The sequence below is a fragment of the Oncorhynchus keta genome, chromosome 1 (assembly GCF_023373465.1).
Source record: "Oncorhynchus keta strain PuntledgeMale-10-30-2019 chromosome 1, Oket_V2, whole genome shotgun sequence".
NCBI classification, from domain to species: domain Eukaryota; kingdom Metazoa; phylum Chordata; class Actinopteri; order Salmoniformes; family Salmonidae; genus Oncorhynchus; species Oncorhynchus keta.
This window is the reverse complement of record NC_068421.1, coordinates 65,915,261-65,937,127: the sequence shown is the minus strand read 5'-3', so window position 1 is coordinate 65,937,127 and position 21,867 is coordinate 65,915,261. Positions and strand designations below refer to the sequence as shown.

General features: G+C 47.4%; 1 protein-coding gene and 1 long non-coding RNA gene across 7 annotated transcripts in view; one reads left to right on the top strand and one right to left on the bottom strand.

Moving 5' to 3' along the window:
- The window catches only part of LOC118391160 (tyrosine-protein kinase ABL2-like), a 52,013-nt gene extending 31,299 nt beyond the window's left edge, over positions 1–20,714 (top strand). For 3 of the 5 annotated variants that reach the window (XM_035782265.2, XM_035782257.2, XM_035782273.2), the window contains 9 exons: positions 3,181–3,345; positions 4,702–4,997; positions 5,169–5,441; positions 5,741–5,825; positions 5,941–6,303; positions 6,401–6,553; positions 6,714–6,803; positions 8,640–8,831; positions 16,756–20,714. In XM_035782265.2, coding sequence (XP_035638158.1) covers positions 3,181–3,345; positions 4,702–4,997; positions 5,169–5,441; positions 5,741–5,825; positions 5,941–6,303; positions 6,401–6,553; positions 6,714–6,803; positions 8,640–8,831; positions 16,756–18,530 — 3,392 coding nt within the window. In that variant the 3' untranslated portion in view covers positions 18,531–20,714. Of the gene's footprint in view, positions 1–2,238; positions 2,800–3,180; positions 3,346–4,701; positions 4,998–5,168; positions 5,442–5,740; positions 5,826–5,940; positions 6,304–6,400; positions 6,554–6,713; positions 6,804–8,357; positions 8,451–8,639; positions 8,832–16,755 lie in introns of those variants that run through there. The other 2 variants (XM_035782289.2, XM_035782282.2) reach the window with 2 other exon arrangements.
- On the bottom strand, positions 11,546–13,620 carry LOC127906328 (uncharacterized). 2 transcript variants are annotated; one of them, XR_008060898.1, is made up of 3 exons: positions 13,372–13,620; positions 11,800–11,833; positions 11,546–11,656 (listed from the first exon to the last, which is right to left on the bottom strand). It is a non-coding gene; the product is annotated as an uncharacterized LOC127906328 (long non-coding RNA). The 2 variants fall into 2 exon arrangements; XR_008060897.1 differs by lacking the exon at positions 13,372–13,620 and adding an exon at positions 12,039–13,242.
- Positions 20,715–21,867: the final 1,153 nt, after the last annotated feature.

Below are 21,867 nucleotides of genomic sequence, written 5' to 3'. Positions count from 1 at the left end.
TCGCTCTGCTCTGTTCCTCAAGAGACCTCCACCACAACTCACCTCCCCCAGTGAGCTCAGATTTCCTATGTCTCACACACACAGCGAGCCCCTCTCTCCCTCTCCCTCTCTCCCACCCAGTCCCTGTGGAGACGTTTTAAGAGAGGGGGAACTCGTCAGACGTCTGTACTGGGATTGTGACTGGCTGGGATTGTCCTTGCTGACTGGGTCAGGCATCTGTACTGGGATTGCCCTGGCTGACTGGGAATAAGTGGAAGATGTACTGGGAGCTGTGGCTGAGCCAGTTGACAGCGACAGACCTGCATCATATGCTGGTGGGGAACAAAGGTGGGAGAGCATCAGCTCTAGACAGGGCAGTGTCACACCTGGCCACTAGGCCAGTTTAATGTCCTTAGGAGATGTCCTGACAGATTAACTATACTGCTGCCATGTAGTGTACTGTGTAGTTTGCTTGCTGAATGGAGCAATGTGTACTTTAGTAGTTCTGTGTGTTTAGAATGGAGCAATGTGTACTTTAGTAGTTCTGTGTGTTTAGAATGGAGCAATGTGTACTTTAGTAGTTCTGTGTGTTTAGAATGGAGCAATGTGTACTTTAGTAGTTCTGTGTGTTTAGAATGGAGCAATGTGTACTTTAGTAGTTCTGTGTGTTTAGAATCGAGCAATGTGTACTTTAGTAGTTCTGTGTGTTTAGAATGGAGCAATGTGTACTTTAGTTGTTCTGTGTGTTTAGAATGGAGCAATGTGTACTTTAGTAGTTCTGTGTGTTTAGAATGGAGCAATACGTACTTTTAATAGTTCAGTGTGTTTCCTGTTTTACTCCCTATTTCAAGTGTGACACTCATTCGGCTGGATTTGGAGATCTGGGTCATTTGATCAACTTTTTATTCGCCTACCTCATGCCTTTTGCACACAATGTATATAGACTTTTTTTCCTACTGTGTTATTGACTTGTTAATTGTTTACTTCATGTGTAACTCTGTGTTGTCTGTTCACACTGCTTTGCTTTATCTTGGCCAGGTCGCAGTTGTAAATGAGAACTTGTTCTCAACTAGCCTACCTGGTTAAATAAAGGTGAAATAAAAAAATAAAAGATGCAGGACTTCATAGTTGAGGTTAAGCTTTAATTCAACTTAGTCTTACACAGTGTATATCTTAAAGGGTAAGTTCACCAAAATGACATATTGGTTTCCTTACCCTGTATGCAGTCTATCGACATAGGATGACTGCGATCCATTTTCTGGTTTAGTTTAACATTTTAGCATTTGGAACAAATCCCATTCAAGCCATGGGACCAATAATATCATTTTTTGCGCATCATGTTCAAATCATCTATCAGTGACTTTGTTGAGCTTCACAATACATTTTTAGATACTTTTGGACATGATGTGTGAAAAATTATAATATTTGTCCAATGACTTAAATGGGATTTGTGCCACAACTGCTAAAACTTTAACATGTGGAGACCGTGCCAGAGAAACAAGACCAAAGCATGGATTGCTGTCGTACCTTGTCCATAAACTGCTGTGAACTATCCCTTTAACTTCTCAGACGCTATTGTTTTTGGGAAATTCCACTGTAACAGAGTGACACTGAGACTTTAAAATGTATGTCAAACAAAAACCAATGATGGCAATGAACAGTGCAGCAGATGTGAAGTTTGGTAACAGAATGACGGTTTGCCGGTTGTGCCGTCATTCTGTTACCAAACTTTGCATCTGCACTGTTCTTCAAGTAAATGTTTATGTAACGTTTACAATGGAAATTGTTAAGTAGTCCTTGTGCACAGAGTTGTATGGTTTGTTTAACTTTGCAAATATTGTTTTTTGTTTAAAATGTCAAAGTGAAACTTCTTATCGCGTCTTATCGTCCCAAAAAATGGCCAAAAGCCACCCACGGAAGAAATAGCTAGGAAGATGTTTGGTATTATATTTATTGAATATTATCTGAATATTAGATATTAATATGGCCAATTTGGGTGCCATCAATTAGCTTAATTTCTCATATCAAATTATATTTTAACAAAATGTTTCATGAATGTTAATTGTATCTGTTACTGACTACAGAAACTATTCCAAAACAATCTGGGTGTCAAAATCCTCTTCCTTGTGCTTTTTGAGTTGGAACGACCCAGGAAGTGTAATTAGGAAGGGATGATGCCTTTCAGAAATGATATTTACTGGAACATTAGCTACTGACCACCACAGACTGACACTGATGGTGCCAGTCACTTACTGTACTGGTGTAGCCAGTCATTCCTTAGTTGTATTGGGGTAATTCCACGGTAACAGAGTGAAAGTAGTCTTTGTGCATACAGTTGTATAGTTTGTTTAACTTTGCAATCATTGTTTTGTTTTTTTACATACCTTTTATGCCAACTCTCGACTTTCTTTTCAATGCCTCTTTCATCCTCTCCCCTCTACCTGTCTTTAATTCACTCGTCTCCCTCTCTCCCTAACAGTGGGTAAGTCCCACTCAGCAGCTGCCCAGACATGCTTTAGAGTTTGTTGGCAGCTGTTAAGGAGTTATTGAGGCTCAGGCATGTTGTGTGGGCGTGGTGACCCACAGACACTGACAGAGCCCCTCCCCACAGCTACTACACTCTTTACATACAGGCAGGGAAGAAGAAAGTAGTGACTTCCTGTAGGACCTACTCCTCAGATTAGTGTGTTTGGAAAGTGAAGCGAGTCCATGTTGAGTGTGGACATGCAGAGTATGTATTTGAGGACCCTTCAACCCAGCAGCAGTTTTGAGGAAGAGTGGGTTAGGCTGACATGCCGGCCCTACACGGGGGTAACGGATGTGGACGGGCCCAACTTAGCTCTTTCTGTTTATGTTGGTAGACTCCAGCTGCCTATTAATTGGACAGCTATTGATATTAAGCTAGCACTGGTAAATGGTAGCCTATTTCACAGTTGATTAGTGCAGATTGTTAAAGAAACAGAAACTGATTTTTGGGTGAAATAAAGAATTTAGGCAAAACATAGGTGGGCCATTGGAAAGGGATGCATGTTTGGGGTCCCTAAAAGGTAGGTACATGTTTTGTTAGGCATACCTGGGGCACTCATGTGGTTTATGTATTTTGAAGGTGAGATTTCAAAAGATATTTTTAGGCCGCTTGACTTTCACTGACTCATTCACCAACCACTTTCTTTCTCTATCGCTCCCTTTCCCTCCCTCCAGAGGCCCTCCACCGACCCTTCGGCCTGGACCCGGCAGCGTTGACGGAAGCGGTGCGCTGGAGCTCCAAGGAGAACTTGCTGGGTGCTGCCGAAAGCGACCCTAACCTCTTTGTTGCACTTTATGACTTTGTTGCCAGTGGCGACAACACGCTGAGCATTACGAAAGGTATGTATTCTGACAAAGATTTTTATCAATAGCTGCCGTCCCAATAGATAACCTAGTTTCATTTCCTCACCCTGCATCATCGCAAACCACTCCTTATCTAAAGATGGTTTGCTTCGAGGTATGGGGCCCCTACCTTCTGCAGGGGAGGTCAGTTCTTCAGGAGATTTCCTCTAAAATACAGTACCATGGTACCCTCCAGTGAACTATGTTTGTTTATTCCAATCCTTGTTCTACTTTCTCTTTTTATTTAATCTGTGTCCCTGTTTTCCCCAGCAGCAGTTTGCTGATCAAAGAGCTGTCTCCTGGGTAATGCGCTTAAAATAATAATATTTTGGAGAGTCTGACTTTTTAATTAACAGATATAAAATCATTAGCTAAAGATGGAGAAATATCTTAAGCCGATGCCTGCCTTCACCAGTCGCCCCATTGCTGCTGCCTGAGATGGAGCTAATGTTTAGACTGTGAGTCACTGCATGGCCAAGGGAGAAGCAGGCAGGCTTGCCCTCCCCACACCCTTGTTAGGCTCTAATGCACTTTTAATGTGGAATCCTTTCAACTGTAATAATAACAGGTGCATAAACCCAGCAGGGTGATCAGAGAGTGACTTGGCGGCCCTGCCGGCCCTTAATCGCTGTCTCAGATCAATGCCATGTCTCAGACCAGTAATGTCCACCGCCTGACATTGTGTTTCCACCCGGAGCTCTCTGGCTCCCCACGGTGTGTCGCAGAGGAAACTGTCTAGTGTGACTGGTTAGGCCAGCCCAATGTTTTTCTGCCTCCCTGGCTGTCCAGAGTCAATAAAGCCTGTAGCTATATCCTCTGTGGCACCAGAGGGTATTGAGTCTGCAGCATGTTCAGCTCAGCCCATGATGTACAGGGAGAGCGAGTAGGAGGGTGAGAGAGAGAAGAGAGGTTAAGTTGCAGAAAGCTTGGCGGCGCTCCCTGTCCCCTCTCCAGGCCGTGTCTTGTCGCTGCCATAACAGCTCACTGTCATTATCCTCTCACTGGGAGCAGCTTTGAAGGGCTGCAGGGAGCTGCCGGACAGCCAGGGCGTGTTTCAGCTACACAGACACACAGCTCCTCTATAGTACTGCATTCTCTGTCTCTATTTAAGAGGCACTCCCTCCCGTCTCCACCGTTGACCTCATAGGACGCAAACAAAGCAGCAGTCCAAGTCACTACATGCGTAGCCCAGACCTACTTTTTGGGACTGTATTAAATTAAGCATCAATGGGGGCCATTTAAACCCTATGAAGGAAGCAACAACTTCAAGGGGTGCTAATGTCCTAAAGTGTCTCTAAATGTTTGAAGATGATGTCATTTTACCTGACTGTCTCCCTGTCCCTCTCTGCCCAGGTGAGAAGCTGAGGGTGCTCGGCTACAACCAGAATGGGGAGTGGAGCGAGGTGCGTTCCAAGAATGGCCAGGGCTGGGTGCCAAGCAACTACATCACGCCCGTCAACAGCCTGGAGAAGCACAGCTGGTACCACGGGCCCGTTTCGCGCAGCGCTGCAGAATACCTGCTAAGCAGCCTCATTAACGGCAGCTTCCTGGTCCGGGAGAGCGAGAGCAGCCCAGGACAGCTGTCCATCTCCCTGCGCTACGAGGGGCGTGTCTACCACTACCGCATCAACACCGCCTCAGATGGCAAGGTAGCTAGTGTCTGGGACCTACAGATGGGCTGTCTCTCATCCTTTTCTTCACTTTTGTTGTGAAACTACTCTGCCCCTGCTAATGTTCCTGCTCTGTCTCTGTTGGCCATCTCTTTGTTTCTCCCCACGGTGCTGACCCCTGTGTGTCCCTGTCTGTCTTTCTGTCCTAAGGTTTACGTCACAGCAGAGAGCCGCTTCAGCACCCTGGCTGAACTGGTCCACCACCACTCCACCGTGGCCGATGGCCTGGTCACCACGCTCCACTACCCGGCACCCAAGTGCAACAAGCCCACCGTCTACGGTGTGTCGCCCATCCACGACAAGTGGGAGATGGAGCGCACCGACATCACCATGAAGCACAAGCTGGGAGGGGGTCAGTACGGAGAGGTGTACGTGGGAGTCTGGAAGAAATACAACCTCACCGTCGCAGTCAAAACACTCAAGGTTGGTCTCTCTATAAAGATTGGTGGACGCATGTAAAATCTCCATCTTTTGTGTGTCTATTTTGTGAAATCCTCTATGGGATCATGTAATATAAATGGGATGTGGTATTTAGTGGTGGATGGTCACCATCTGCTGGTGAAATGTGCTATTACATCAACATGAAACTCAATGGGGGCAACGACTACTGTTGGAGATATGTTTATTCACAGTTTAACTTGTTCTGCTCAACATGGTATCCTGATACTAAGATATTGAATTAATCCAGTGAATATTGACCTTTCTGCTTGTTTGTCTTCCAGGAGGACACTATGGAGGTGGAGGAGTTCCTGAAAGAGGCAGCAGTCATGAAGGAGGTGAAACATCCCAACCTGGTGCAGCTGCTAGGTCAGTGCTGCTCACAGTACAGCTCCACTTTCTAACAGCACATGGGATATCTACCGACTGTTTCTAGACTCGAGGCGTAGTTACCTCTGACCTCTGTTGGCTTGCCTCTGTCCAGGTGTGTGTACGTTGGAGCCTCCCTTCTACATCGTGACAGAGTACATGCCCCACGGCAACCTGTTAGACTACCTGAGGGAGTGTGACCGGGAGGAGGTGAACGCAGTGGTGCTGCTCTACATGGCCACGCAGATCTCCTCTGCCATGGAGTACCTGGAGAAGAAGAACTTCATCCACCGGGACCTGGCAGCCAGGAACTGTCTGGTGGGGGAGAACAGTGTGGTGAAGGTGGCTGACTTTGGGCTGAGCAGGCTGATGACTGGGGACACGTACACAGCCCACGCCGGAGCCAAGTTCCCCATCAAGTGGACCGCCCCCGAGAGCCTGGCCTTCAACACCTTTTCTATCAAGTCTGATGTGTGGGGTGAGTCAGAGACAGATTTTCAGTCATCACGTGTACTAAATCAGTTAACATTCGTGTTAGCGTGTTTCTCATCCTATGATGGTCTTTCGTCCTTCAGCTTTCGGTGTGCTGCTGTGGGAGATAGCGACATACGGTATGTCTCCGTACCCAGGAATCGACCTGTCTCAGGTATACGACCTGCTGGAGAAGGGCTACCGCATGGAGCAGCCAGAGGGCTGTCCGCCCAAGGTCCACGAGCTGATGAGAGCCTGTGAGTATGGGCACCACACTTAGTACACACACACACACAGTACACACACACAGTCCCTCGCACGATCATCCATTCACGTATGTCCTGCATAGAAACTCTATAACCTAAATTGTCAATGGAGTAAGAAATAACATTTAACTTTGTTTTGGTGTGATGTCAGGCTGGCAATGGAGCCCGCTGGACCGACCCTCGTTTGCCGAGACCCACCAGGCTTTTGAGACAATGTTCCACGATTCCAGCATCTCTGAAGGTACTTGTACGACACAGTCACATTACTACCCTCATGGCTGAAACACGGTCAGATATGACACAGTCACATTACTACCCTCATGGCTGAAACACGGTCAGATATGACACAGTCACATTACTACCCTCATGGCTGAAACACGGTCAGATATGACACAGTCACATTACTACCCTCATGGCTCAAACACGGTCAGATACGACACAGTCACATTACTACCCTCATGGCTGAAACACGGTCAGATACGACACAGTCACATTACTACCCTCATGGCTGAAACACGGTCAGATACGACACAGTCACATTACTACCCTCATGGCTGAAACACGGTCAGATACGACACAGTCACATTACTACCCTCATGGCTGAAACACGGTCAGATATGACACAGTCACATTACTACCTTCATGGCTGAAACACAGTCAGATACGACACAGTCACATTACTACCCTCATGGCTGAAACACGGTCAGATATGACACAGTCACATTACTACCCTCATGGCTGAAACACGGTCAGATACGACACAGTCACATTACTACCCTCATGGCTGAAACACGGTCAGATACGACACAGTCACATTACTACCCTCATGGCTGAAACACGGTCAGATACGACACAGTCACATTACTACCTTCATGGCTGAAACACAGTCAGATACGACACAGTCACATTACTACCCTCATGGCTGAAACACGGTCAGATATGACACAGTCACATTACTACCTTCATGGCTGAAACACGGTCAGATACGACACAGTCACATTACTACCCTCATGGCTGAAACACAGTCAGATACGACACAGTCACATTACTACCCTCATGGCTGAAACACGGTCAGATATGACACAGTCACATTACTACCCTCATGTCTGAAACACGGTCAGATACGACACAGTCACATTACTACCTTCATGGCTGAAACACGGTCAGATATGACACAGTCACATTACTACCTTCATGGCTGAAACACGGTCAGATACGACACAGTCACATTACTACCCTCATGGCTGAAACACGGTCAGATATGACACAGTCACATTACTACCTTCATGGCTGAAACACGGTCAGATATGACAGTCACATTACTACCTTCATGGCTGAAACACAGTCAGATATGACACAGTCACATTACTACCTTCATGGCTGAAACACGGTCAGATATGACACAGTCACATTACTACCTTCATGGCTGAAACACGGTCAGATACGACACAGTCACATTACTACCTTCATGTCTGAAACACGGTCAGATATGACACAGTCACATTACTACCTTCATGGCTGAAACACAGTCAGATATGACACAGTCACATTACTACCTTCATGGCTGAAACACAGTCAGATAGGACACAGTCACATTACTACCTTCATGGCTGAAACACGGTCAGATAGGACACAGTCACATTACTACCCTCATGGCTGAAACACGGTCAGATACGGTCAGCATTTCCTTCTGCTACCTGACTATTCAAGCCTGTCAGTTTTGGCACTAAAGCGGATGCATTTGTGGACATAAGAGAGATAATGGCCATTAATGATGCTTAAACATCTCCTGTAGGGCTTTTTCAGAGTGGTACAGCATGCCTGGTGCCTCAGGAGAGACGGAGGATGATATTTGAGTGAGGATGAGGAAAGGGCAGGCTGAACTGAGGTGAGGGGAGTACAGGGAGAACGAAGGGCTTTCAGAGAACCATTATAAACTCAGCATTGATTTATTCAGTTATTCCAGTTAATGCAGTACTACTATTTCTAGCAAGGGATTCAATGTGTGTAACGGTCTAATGTAAATGTCCACTTCATTAAGCATTCCTTTCCTGTGGCTCCCTCTCTCTCTCTGTAGAGGTAGCAGAGGAGCTGTGTAAGATGGCCTCCTCTGGCCACGGCCCGTCACCACACTCCTTCAGCCACGACATGCCCCTGCTGCCCTCCAAGTTGCGCACGCTCAAGAAGCATACGGAGAACAAGGAGAACATCGAGGGGGGTCTGGATTGCAGGCAGGAGACACACACAGCCAGCACCCACAGCCCCTCAGGTACCTGCCTTGCCCGCCACCATGCCTGTAGACTGAGGACAAGGGCTGCTGTCACATGAACACCTCACCCAGTAGTCACCACAGGTGGTGCCATTACACAATCACACCAGAGAAAGGGTTTGGATTAAAGGCATTCTCAATCCTCTCTCTATCTTCCTCCCTTACCTGAAGGGCTGCAGGGAGCTGGGTAAATAGGTCTGTTTGTATGCGTCTGCGCTCATGTCTGCGCTCATGTCTGCGCTCATGTCTGCGCTCATGTCTGCGCTCATGTCTGCGCTCATGTCTGCGCTCATGTCTGCGCTCATGTCTGCGCTCATGTCTGCGCTCTTGTCTGCGCTCATGTCTGCGCTCTTGTCTGCGCTCATGTCTGCGCTCATGTCTGCGCTCATGTCTGCGCTCATGTCTGCGCTCTTGTCTGCGCTCTTGTCTGCGCTCTTGTCTGCGCTCATGTCTGCGCTCATGTCTGCGCTCTTGTCTGCGCTCATGTCTGCGCTCATGTCTGCGCTCATGTCTGCGCTCATGTCTGCGCTCATGTCTGCGCTCTTGTCTGCGCTCTTGTCTGCGCTCTTGTCTGCGCTCATGTCTGCGCTCATGTCTGCGCTCATGTCTGCGCTCATGTCTGCGCTCATGTCTGCGCTCATGTCTGCGCTCATGTCTGCGCTCTTGTCTGCGCTCATGTCTGCGCTCATGTCTGCGCTCTTGTCTGCGCTCATGTCTGCGCTCATGTCTGCGCTCTTGTCTGCGCTCTTGTCTGCGCTCATGTCTGCGCTCTTGTCTGCGCTCATGTCTGCGCTCATGTCTGCGCTCATGTCTGCGCTCATGTCTGCGCTCTTGTCTGCGCTCTTGTCTGCGCTCATGTCTGCGCTCATGTCTGCGCTCTTGTCTGCGCTCATGTCTGCGCTCATGTCTGCGCTCTTGTCTGCGCTCATGTCTGCGCTCTTGTCTGCGCTCATGTCTGCGCTCTTGTCTGCGCTCTTGTCTGCGCTCTTGTCTGCCATATTTTTTATTAACATGACGATTGAGGGTTTGAATTGTAATCCTCCGGTCTCTGTCTGTTGCATCCTCCCCATACAACACACACAACTCTAAAGATCACTAAGAATCACTGCATACGTATGTACCAATACCTCAATTAAAAGCAGATCATATTTTATATGGTGTTTGCCATGTTGTCATTCATGTTTTATTGCATGTTTTCTTGTGTAAAAACCAAAGGCGATTTATGTTCCTGTCAACCCTTATACTCACTCATTTCTCTGACTCAGGCTGGTGCCTTGGTCACTCTGGCGCTCATCTATTACACATACAGAGCCGCTTCGCATCTCTAGTACAAGCTGTCACCACAAAGTTATTGAAACAGGAATGGCTCTGGAGAGGGAGGATATGGCTGTAATCGAAGCAAATTGGCAGCCAGCCTGTGAGATTCAGATTTGATGTTGAATAAACGGTGTAACGAGTGTTGATAAGAGACCGCAGCCCTGGTACCTGTTTAACTCCCTGTCCTCTGTCCTCTGTAGGTCTGGTACCTGTTTAACTCCCTGTCCTCTGTTCTCTGTAGGTCTGGTACCTGTTTAACTCTCTGTCCTCTGTAGGTCTGGTACCTGTTTAACTCCCTGTCCTCTGTCCTCTGTAGGTCTGGTACCTGTTTAACTCTCTGTCCTCTGTAGGTCTGGTACCTGTTTAACTCCCTGTCCTCTGTTCTCTGCAGCCCTGGTACCTGTTTAACTCCCTGTCCTCTGTCCTCTGTAGGTCTGGTACCTGTTTAACTCTCTGTCCTCTGTAGGTCTGGTACCTGTTTAACTCCCTGTCCTCTGTCCTCTGTAGGTCTGGTACCTGTTTAACTCTCTGTCCTCTGTAGGTCTGGTACCTGTTTAACTCCCTGTCCTCTGTTCTCTGCAGCCCTGGTACCTGTTTAACTCCCTGTCCTCTGTAGGTCTGGTACCTGTTTAACTCCCTGTCCTCTGTTCTCTGTAGGTCTGGTACCTGTTTCACTCTCTGTTCTCTGTAGGTCTGGTACCTGTTTCACTCTCTGTTCTCTGCAGGTCTGGTACCTGTTTAACTCTCTGTTCTCTGTAGGTCTGGTACCTGTTTAACTCCCTGTTCTCTGTAGGTATGGTACCTGTTTAACTCCCTGTTCTCTGTTCTCTGCAGGTCTGGTACCTGTTTAACTCTCTGTTCTCTGTAGGTCTGGTACCTGTTTAACTCTCTGTTCTCTGTAGGTATGGTATCTGTTTAACTCTCTGTTCTCTGTAGGTCTGGTACCTGTTTAACTCCCTGTTCTCTGTAGGTCTGGTACCTGTTTAACTCTCTGTTCTCTGTAGGTCTGGTACCTGTTTAACTCTCTGTTCTCTGTAGGTCTGGTACCTGTTTAACTCTCTGTTCTCTGTAGGTCTGGTACCTGTTTAACTCTGTTCTCTGTAGGTCTGGTACCTGTTTAACTCCCTGTTCTCTGTAGGTCTGGTACCTGTTTAACTCCCTGTTCTCTGTAGGTCTGGTACCTGTTTAACTCCCTGTTCTCTGTAGGTCTGGTACCTGTTTAACTCTCTGTTCTCTGTTCTCTGTAGGTCTGGTACCTGTTTAACTCTCTGTTCTCTGTAGGTCTGGTACCTGTTTAACTCTCTGTTCTCTGTAGGTCTGGTACCTGTTTAACTCTCTGTTCTCTGTTCTCTGTAGGTCTGGTACCTGTTTAACTCTCTGTTCTCTGTTCTCTGTAGGTCTGGTACCTGTTTAACTCCCTGTTCTCTGTAGGTCTGGTACCTGTTTAACTCTCTGTTCTCTGTAGGTCTGGTACCTGTTTAACTCCCTGTTCTCTGTAGGTCTGGTACCTGTTTAACTCTCTGTTCTCTGTAGGTCTGGTACCTGTTTAACTCTCTGTTCTCTGTAGGTCTGGTACCTGTTTAACTCCCTGTCCTCTGTTCTCTGTAGGTCTGGTACCTGTTTAACTCCCTGTTCTCTGTAGGTCTGGTACCTGTTTAACTCCCTGTTCTCTGTAGGTCTGGTACCTGTTTAACTCTCTGTTCTCTGTTCTCTGTAGGTCTGGTACCTGTTTAACTCCCTGTCCTCTGTTCTCTGTAGGTCTGGTACCTGTTTAACTCCCTGTCCTCTGTTCTCTGTAGGTCTGGTACCTGTTTAACTCCCTGTCCTCTGTTCTCTGTAGGTCTGGTACCTGTTTAACTCCCTGTCCTCTGTTCTCTGTAGGTCTGGTACCTGTTTAACTCTCTGTTCTCTGTAGGTCTGGTACCTGTTTAACTCCCTGTTCTCTGTAGGTCTGGTACCTGTTTAACTCTCTGTTCTCTGTAGGTCTGGTACCTGTTTAACTCTCTGTTCTCTGTTCTCTGTAGGTCTGGTACCTGTTTAACTCTCTGTTCTCTGTTCTCTGTAGGTCTGGTACCTGTTTAACTCCCTGTTCTCTGTAGGTCTGGTACCTGTTTAACTCTCTGTTCTCTGTAGGTCTGGTACCTGTTTAACTCCCTGTTCTCTGTAGGTCTGGTACCTGTTTAACTCTCTGTTCTCTGTTCTCTGTAGGTCTGGTACCTGTTTAACTCCCTGTCCTCTGTTCTCTGTAGGTCTGGTACCTGTTTAACTCCCTGTCCTCTGTTCTCTGTAGGTCTGGTACCTGTTTAACTCGCTGTCCTCTGTTCTCTGTAGGTCTGGTACCTGTTTAACTCCCTGTCCTCTGTAGGTCTGGTACCTGTTTAACTCCCTGTTCTCTGTAGGTCTGGTACCTGTTTAACTCCCTGTTCTCTGTAGGTCTGGTACCTGTTTAACTCCCTGTTCTCTGTAGGTCTGGTACCTGTTTAACTCCCTGTTCTCTGTAGGTCTGGTACCTGTTTAACTCCCTGTTCTCTGTAGGTCTGGTACCTGTTTAACTATCTGTTCTCTGTAGGTCTGGTACCTGTTTAACTCCCTGTTCTCTGTAGGTATGGTACCTGTTTAACTCTCTGTTATCTGTAGGTCTGGTACCTGTTTAACTCCCTGTTCTCTGTAGGTCTGGTACCTGTTTAACTCTCTGTTCTCTGTAGGTCTGGTACCTGTTTAACTCCCTGTTCTCTGTAGGTCTGGTACCTGTTTAACTCCCTGTTCTCTGTTCTCTGCAGGTCTGGTACCTGTTTAACTCCCTGTCCTCTGTTCTCTGCAGGTCTGGTACCTGTTTCACTCTCTGTTCTCTGTAGGTCTGGACCTGTTTAACTCTCTGTTCTCTGTAGGTCTGGTACCTGTTCAACTCCCTGTTCTCTGTTCTCTGCAGGTCTGGTACCTGTTTCACTCTCTGTTCTCTGTAGGTCTGGACCTGTTTAACTCTCTGTTCTCTGTAGGTCTGGTACCTGTTCAACTCCCTGTCCTCTGTTCTCTGCAGGTCTGGTACCTGTTTAACTCTCTGTTCTCTGTTCTCTGTAGGTCTGGTACCTGTTTAACTCCCTGTTCTCTGTAGGTATGGTACCTGTTTAACTCTCTGTTATCTGTAGGTCTGGTACCTGTTTAACTCCCTGTTCTCTGTAGGTCTGGTACCTGTTTAACTCTCTGTTCTCTGTAGGTCTGGTACCTGTTTAACTCTCTGTTCTCTGTAGGTCTGGTACCTGTTTAACTCCCTGTTCTCTGTAGGTCTGGTACCTGTTTAACTCTCTGTTCTCTGTAGGTCTGGTACCTGTTTAACTCCCTGTTCTCTGTAGGTCTGGTACCTGTTTAACTCCCTGTTCTCTGTTCTCTGCAGGTCTGGTACCTGTTTAACTCCCTGTCCTCTGTTCTCTGCAGGTCTGGTACCTGTTTCACTCTCTGTTCTCTGTAGGTCTGGACCTGTTTAACTCTCTGTTCTCTGTAGGTCTGGTACCTGTTCAACTCCCTGTTCTCTGTTCTCTGCAGGTCTGGTACCTGTTTCACTCTCTGTTCTCTGTAGGTCTGGACCTGTTTAACTCTCTGTTCTCTGTAGGTCTGGTACCTGTTTAAGTCCCTGTCCTCTGTTCTCTGTAGTTCTGGTACCTGTTTAACGCTCTGTTCTCTGTAGGTCTGGTACCTGTTTAACTCTCTGTTCTCTGTAGGTCTGGTACCTGTTTAACTCTCTGTTCTCTGTAGGTCTGGTACCTGTTTAACTCCCTGTTATCTGTAGGTCTGGTACCTGTTTAACTCTCTGTTCTCTGTAGGTCTGATACCTGTTTAACTCTCTGTTCTCTGTAGGTCTGGTACCTGTTTAACTCCCTGTTCTCTGTAGGTCTGGTACCTGTTTCTCCCTGTCCTCTGTTCTCTGCAGGTCTGGTATCTGTTTGACTCCCTGTCCTCTGTCCTCTGTATGTCTGGTATCTGTTTGACTCCCTGTCCTCTGTAGGTCTGGTACCTGTTTAACTCCCTGTCCTCTGTTCTCTGTAGGTCTGGTACCTGTTTAACTCTCTGTTCTCTGTAGGTCTGGTACCTGTTTAACTCCCTGTTCTCTGTAGGTCTGGTACCTGTTTCTCCCTGTCCTCTGTTCTCTGTAGGTCTGGTATCTGTTTGACTCCCTGTCCTCTGTCCTCTGTATGTCTGGTATCTGTTTGACTCCCTGTCCTCTGTCCTCTGTAGGTCTGGTACCTGTTTAACTCCCTGTCCTCTGTTCTCTGTAGGTCTGGTATCTGTTTGACTCCCTGTCCTCTGTCCTCTGTATGTCTGGTATCTGTTTGACTCCCTGTCCTCTGTCCTCTGTAGGTCTGGTACCTGTTTAACTCCCTGTTCTCTGTAGGTCTGGTACCTGTTTAACTCCCTGTTCTCTGTAGGTCTGGTACCTGTTTAACTCTCTGTTCTCTGTAGGTCTGGTACCTGTTCAACTCTCTGTTCTCTGTAGGTCTGATACCTGTTTAACTCTCTGTTCTCTGTAGGTCTGGTACCTGTTTAACTCCCTGTTCTCTGTAGGTCTGGTATCTGTTTGACTCCCTGTCCTCTGTCCTCTGTATGTCTGGTATCTGTTTGACTCCCTGTCCTCTGTCCTCTGTAGGTCTGGTACCTGTTTAACTCCCTGTCCTCTGTTCTCTGTAGGTCTGGTACCTGTTTCACTCTCTGTTCTCTGTAGGTCTGGTACCTGTTTAACTCTCTGTTCTCTGTAGGTCTGGTACCTGTTTAACTCTCTGTTCTCTGTAGGTCTGGTACCTGTTTAACTCCCTGTTCTCTGTAGGTCTGGTACCTGTTTCTCCCTGTTCTCTGTAGGTATGGTACCTGTTTAACTCTCTGTTCTCTGTAGGTCTGGTACCTGTTTAACTCCCTGTTCTCTGTAGGTCTGGTACCTGTTTCTCCCTGTCCTCTGTTCTCTGCAGGTCTGGTATCTGTTTGACTCCCTGTCCTCTGTAGGTCTGGTATCTGTTTGACTCCCTGTCCTCTGTCCTCTGTAGGTCTGGTACTGTTTAACTCCCTGTCCTCTGTTCTCTGTAGGTCTGGTACCTGTTTAACTCCCTGTCCTCTGTTCTCTGTAGGTCTGGTATCTGTTTGACTCCCTGTTCTCTGTAGGTCTGGTACCTGTTTAACTCCCTGTTCTCTGTAGGTCTGGTACCTGTTTCTCCCTGTCCTCTGTTCTCTGCAGGTCTGGTATCTGTTTGACTCCCTGTCCTCTGTCCTCTGTAGGTCTGGTATCTGTTTGACTCCCTGTCCTCTGTCCTCTGTAGGTCTGGTACTGTTTAACTCCCTGTCCTCTGTTCTCTGTAGGTCTGGTACCTGTTTAACTCCCTGTCCTCTGTTCTCTGTAGGTCTGGTACCTGTTTAACTCCCTGTCCTCTGTTCTCTGTAGGTCTGGTATCTGTTTGACTCCCTGTCCTCTGTCCTCTGTAGGTCTGGTACCTGTTTCACTCCCTGTTCTCTGTAGGTCTGGTACCTGTTTCTCCCTGTCCTCTGTTCTCTGCAGGTCTGGTATCTGTTTGACTCCCTGTCCTCTGTCCTCTGTAGGTCTGGTATCTGTTTGACTCCCTGTCCTCTGTCCTCTGTAGGTCTGGTACTGTTTAACTCCCTGTCCTCTGTTCTCTGTAGGTCTGGTACCTGTTTAACTCCCTGTCCTCTGTTCTCTGTAGGTCTGGTACCTGTTTAACTCCCTGTCCTCTGTTCTCTGTAGGTCTGGTATCTGTTTGACTCCCTGTCCTCTGTCCTCTGTAGGTCTGGTACCTGTTTCACTCCCTGTCCTCTGTTCTCTGTAGGTCTGGTACCTGTTTAACTCTCTGTCCTCTGTAGGTCTGGTACCTGTTTGACTCCCTGTCCTCTGTCCTCTGTAGGTCTGGTACCTTTTTAACTCCCTGTCCTCTGTTCTCTGTAGGTCTGGTACCTGTTTGACTCCCTGTCCTCTGTTCTCTGTAGGTCTGGTACCTGTTTCACTCCCTGTCCTCTGTTCTCTGTAGGTCTGGTACCTGTTTAACTCTCTGTCCTCTGTAGGTCTGGTACCTGTTTGACTCCCTGTCCTCTGTCCTCTGTAGGTCTGGTACCTGTTTAACTCCCTGTCCTCTGTTCTCTGTAGGTCTGGTACCTGTTTGACTCCCTGTCCTCTGTTCTCTGTAGGTCTGGTACCTGTTTCACTCCCTGTCCTCTGTAGGTCTGGTACCTGTTTGACTCCCTGTCCTCTGTCCTCTGTAGGTCTGGTACCTGTTTAACTCCCTGTCCTCTGTTCTCTGTAGGTCTGGTACCTGTTTGACTCCCTGTCCTCTGTTCTCTGTAGGTCTGGTACCTGTTTGACTCCCTGTCCTCTGTTCTCTGTAGGTCTGGTACCTGTTTAACTCTCTGTTCTCTGTAGGTCTGGTACCTGTTTAACTCCCTGTCCTCTGTTCTCTGTAGGTCTGGTACCTGTTTGACTCCCTGTCCTCTGTTCTCTGTAGGTCTGGTACCTGTTTAACTCTCTGTTCTCTGTAGGTCTGGTACCTGTTTAACTCCCTGTCCTCTGTTCTCTGTAGGTCTGGTACCTGTTTGACTCCCTGTCCTCTGTTCTCTGCAGGTCTGGCAGCCACTCTGCTGGCAGGGGATGGCCGGTCAGGCAGCTCTCCTGCTCTGCCTCGGAAACAGAGGGACAAATCCCCCAGCATTCTCTTGGAGGACTCCAAGGAGACCACGTTCACACGGGACCGCAAGGCTGGCTTCTTCAGTTCCTTCATGAAGAAGAAGTCTTCCTCCAACTCTCCCTCCTCCCAGCTGCAGCAGAGCCTGCCTACGCCGCCCAAGAGGAGCAGCTCGTTCAGGGAGATGGAGACCCAGCCTCACAAGAAGTATGAGCCCACAACTGGCTTTAGCTCCCCTCCTCCCCCCCTTCCCCAAGCAGATGGCCTGGGCTTTTCACCGTCCCACGGAGAGGGGAACCACATCCAGTCACGCTGCTGTGGAGCCACTTTTGGACAAAAGGCCTCTGCCAACCACCCCTCTGGGGCGCCGCCCTCACAGGTGGGCGGTAGTAGCAGCAGCTGGGCAGGCCTGGCAGGCTTCTTCACCCCCCGCCTCATCAAAAAGACCTTAGGGTTACGGACTGGCAAGTCCACTGGGACCGAGGAGGGGGGTGGGGGAACCAAGCCCTTCCCCAGGTCCAATTCCACCTCCTCCATGTCTGCAGGGCTGCCTGACCTTGAGAGGATGGCTCTGACTTTACCCAGGAACCGCAGTAAGCCTCCTCTAGAGCGCACTGCCTCCACCACCTCGCAGCCTGAGAACGTGGCAGCACACACCTCTGAGTCCCTTCTCCGTAACATGGATGAGGGCACAGCTCAGATCAGGGACCGGCCTAAAGCCAAGCTGCTTCCCCGAGTGGTGGGGGGAAGCTCTGGGGTGGTGAGAGCTCCTGGCGTTGGGAGTGAAGCAGATTCATATTGTCCCTCGGGGACCCTACGGGGTAGGGAGGTTCAGGAGGCAGGAGGACAGGACCGTCAGGGATGGTCGTCCCCCTCCAAAACAGTGGGATCAGGCCTGTCAGCGGCTCCACACAACCACAAGGTTCCAGTGCTGATCTCGCCCACACTCAAGCATGGCTCGGCCGATGTGCACCTGGTGGGGATGGACTCTCAGGGGAACCGCTTCAAACTACTATCAGAGCATCAAGCGGACCGGGACCGACCACGGCTGGTCAAGCCTAAATGTGCCCCACCTCCCCCTCCCACTCTGCGCCTCCTTGGACACTCCTACAGCGGGGATGGAGAGGAGCAGGCTGGGGTGGCTGTGGAGGTCAATGGTGATGGGGTGAAACGGCCGGGACGAGTAAGGGAAGTTGGAACAGGGAGACCGTCAGTGCCGCCACCACAAGTGCCTCCACCTCCTTCAGCCTCTTCTTCCTCTGCCAACAACACTACCCCTACTAAGATGGCTAACTGTGCCACCAGCACTGGCTCATCCCCAGTCCCCTCTGGTGGCTCTAAGCTTCTGCGTCGGACTCGGCAGCAAGCAGAGAGGGTTCAACCGGAGACGATCAGTAAGGGGGCTCTGCTGGAGTGTGCTGAGTGCCTGAGTTGTGCCCTCCACAGCAGCCCTGAGCCCTCCTCCAGCAGCCAGGTCCTAGACGCTGCCCACCAGCTGCTAGACTACTGCTCAGGCTACGTGGACTGCATCCCACAGATGCGGAACAAGTTCGCCTTCCGGGAGGCCGTGGGCAAATTAGAGCTCAGTTTGCAGGAGCTGCGGGCATCGTCCTCCTCTGGAAGCGGAGGAGCATTCAGTGGTCCGGGGGCTAGCCCTGCTCTGGACAACTTGCACACCTGCATCAAGGAAATTAGTGATGTGGTTCAGAGGTAGCCTCCGGACCCTTTCAAACATTTCCTTTTGTATTCCCTTTGTTCTCTGTCCCCAAAATGTTAATAGAACCAACAATCTCAGAAGTACCTCAGAAAATCACTACAAATTGTTTCTCTTATTGTTTACAGTTGACTCTTTCTCAAAAATGCCAAAACAATGTTCTATTCTTTCAACATAAACATTGTTGATACCAAACTAGAAAAATAATTGTTTTGCCCCAAATTGTAACTTTTCCACCAGGTTTTAAGGCCTTTCTTTTAACTGGATGTGGAGTATATCAGCAACGTTTTCAGTCCCAGAGTTGATAAAGAACAAAGTCAGTTTGAGTATCTGTCATTTAGTAACTCAACCAAGAAACAAAGTGGAGAATAATGCATTCATTCTCCTGGCAACAATGAAAAGAGTTCCTGTGACAGGATGTCACCGGTCAAAAGTATTGTCACCTGGGACATCGATGAGTGTTCCACATAATCAGGTCTACTTTCTCTGCCATTTGGTTTGATTATTTCAATGTCACAACATTTGAATATAAAATGTAAGCATTTCAATATTGATGTCCAAATTCCCTTGCACATGACCTAGCTATATGTTTGGAGCCTATGAGAAGAGCGAAGAGAGTGCAGGGTAGTACATGAGCAGGTGGTTTGGGACAATTTCTAAGTGTCCTTGGACAGTGCTGAATTCCCTGTGGCCCTTTCCCTCAGTGCCTATAGTTTCTTAAATGATTGAAAATCTGCAAATACAACTACTCCTTGACAAAATACTGATCTCATCACAAACTGCAGTATGTCTCTAGCACATCAGTGATTTATTTGTACATTATTTGGTTTTAACTTTGGAATGGCTTTATGTATGAACTTGAATTTTAAATTATTGTTTTTTTTTTATTAAAAGCACAGACCTATTTTAAAAATGTTATGTAAATATTTGCTTAATTTCATATCCAGGAAAAGTGAGGTCACATTTGCTTGGATAAGTGTTTGAGTGTAAAAAGAAACCGCAGTAGGAAGTTTACCACAGGACTGAGGCCCAACACTCCCTCCACAACCCCATCTGAACATCTGCAAAATGAATGTATTATGTATTGTTATCTTCCTTTTCTGAGAAGATGTTTAATTGTTGTCTGGTCATCAGTCAATGCTTATGGTCAATTTACAAAATGGATTCTTAAAGCACGTTTTCTGTTTTGATATCCCTTAGTAGGTCTCATCTCTACACAAACATTTCCATATCAAGTTGCTGGATGTAATTTCATCCTGTTTGTTCTATTGTGCACAAATAACAAGTTTCACCTGTGTCTGCAATAATTTGTCAATAATAATTTGGCTAATGAATCAAGCAATCAAAAACAAAAAAAGCTTGCTTATAACAGAGTGCTCCTCAACTGTTTGAAAATTCCCCTAATCCCCACTTGAGATGTTGGCACCCTAAGTGTATCAAAAGGGGATCATCTCGCTCTCCCAGAAGCTTCACTGGTATGTAAAACCCACACATTCAGGCAAACAAAAGATGGAATGGGACTGCACTCAAAAAGATGTCCCATAAAGCCTACTTAATTTATCCATTCCTTCGCTCTTCCCTGCGTCAGGCACAGACGTCTCGGCCCTGTTTGTCGAAACCCTGAGTGTACACTGGATAAAGCCTATGATAATAGTAGACATTGATTGGTATATTGCATTTCATCTTAGTATAAACTCTAGTACTGCCCAATATATTTTCACATTTCATTCCATTGTGGTACACTACCTATCTAATCCAGCAGATGAGCTTCAGTGTGCCTCTGGTCATTCAAAGGTCCTCTTGACTAATAGCATGAAATAGTTTATTTTCACTGGGAGGTTCACTTATTATTATATATTTTTCTTTTGACACTGGATACAGCAATGTTTTTCCTATGGTTCTTGGTGCCTTTTGTGAAAGATATTTTATGTATAGTGCACTACTCAGTCAAGAAACGGATATACAGCAATGTGTAATTGTAAGTATCTTGTGCTTTTGTTTTCAGATGACAGATTTTGCAATGATGTTGTGGCCAAGTATAAATATCACTACAACGTGCATTTCTATTACTGGGAGTAAACATTTTGTTTTTTAATTTAAAACTCACATTTAATAGTATATTACTGTGAATTTCTCCCCATCAGTGTTAAACTTGATATAAATAAAATGTTGGAATAATTCTAAGGTCCTTTTTATATTTTTGATTTGTCAAAATGTTCAAGATTTTTCCAGAGAGCGAATATTCTTTTGATTAATAGCATACATGTCATTGACCTGTTGGATCAGACTGATAATGACCAATGCATTTACTACTCTTCAGGTCAGTATTGAAATGACTTTACTGTAAATATAATACAATTGGTGGGAGGAATATAATGATAGCCCAGGGGCAGTTAGGGGTTGGATCATTTTCTGGCATGTGATTCAAATCCTCAATTTATGGCACATCCTGAGAGCACAGGATCGCATCTGTCCCTGGAACTATGATCTAAAATGTCCTTTTGAAGAATAAATTGTTCTGAAACAAATCTGTGCAACCCTCCGCTGAATTTGACATTGGGATGTGGCCCTCGGCCTCGGGATAATAAAATGCCTACCCCTGCTCTATGATATAGGCCTATAAGAAGCTACCTGGGTGGGGGTCACCAGGGATGTGGCCCTCGGCCTCGGGATAATAAAATGCCTACCCCTGCTCTATGATATAGGCCTATAAGAAGCTACCTGGGTGGTGGTCACCAGGGATGTGGCCCTCGGCCTCGGGATAATAAAATGCCTACCCCTGCTCTATGATATAGGCCTATAAGAAGCTACCTGGGTGGGGGTCACCAGGGATGTGGCCCTCGGCCTCGGGATAATAAAATGCCTACCCCTGCTCTATGATATAGGCCTATAAGAAGCTACCTGGGTGGGGGTCACCAGGGATGTGGCCCTCGGCCTCGGGATAATAAAATGCCAGCCCCTGCTCGATGATATAGGCCTATAAGAAGCTACCTGGGTGGTGGTCACCAGGGATGTGGCCCTCGGCCTCGGGATAATAAAATGCCTACCCCTGCTCTATGATATAGGCCTATAAGAAGCTACCTGGGTGGGGGTCACCAGGGATGTGGCCCTCGGGATAATAAAATGCCTACCCCTGCTCTATGATATAGGCCTATAAGAAGCTACCTGGGTGGGGGTCACCAGGGATGTGGCCCTCGGGATAATAAAATGCCTACCCCTGCTCTATGATATAGGCCTATAAGAAGCTACCTGGGTGGGGGTCACCAGGGATGTGGCCCTCGGCCTCGGGATAATAAAATGCCTACCCCTGCTCTATGATATAGGCCTATAAGAAGCT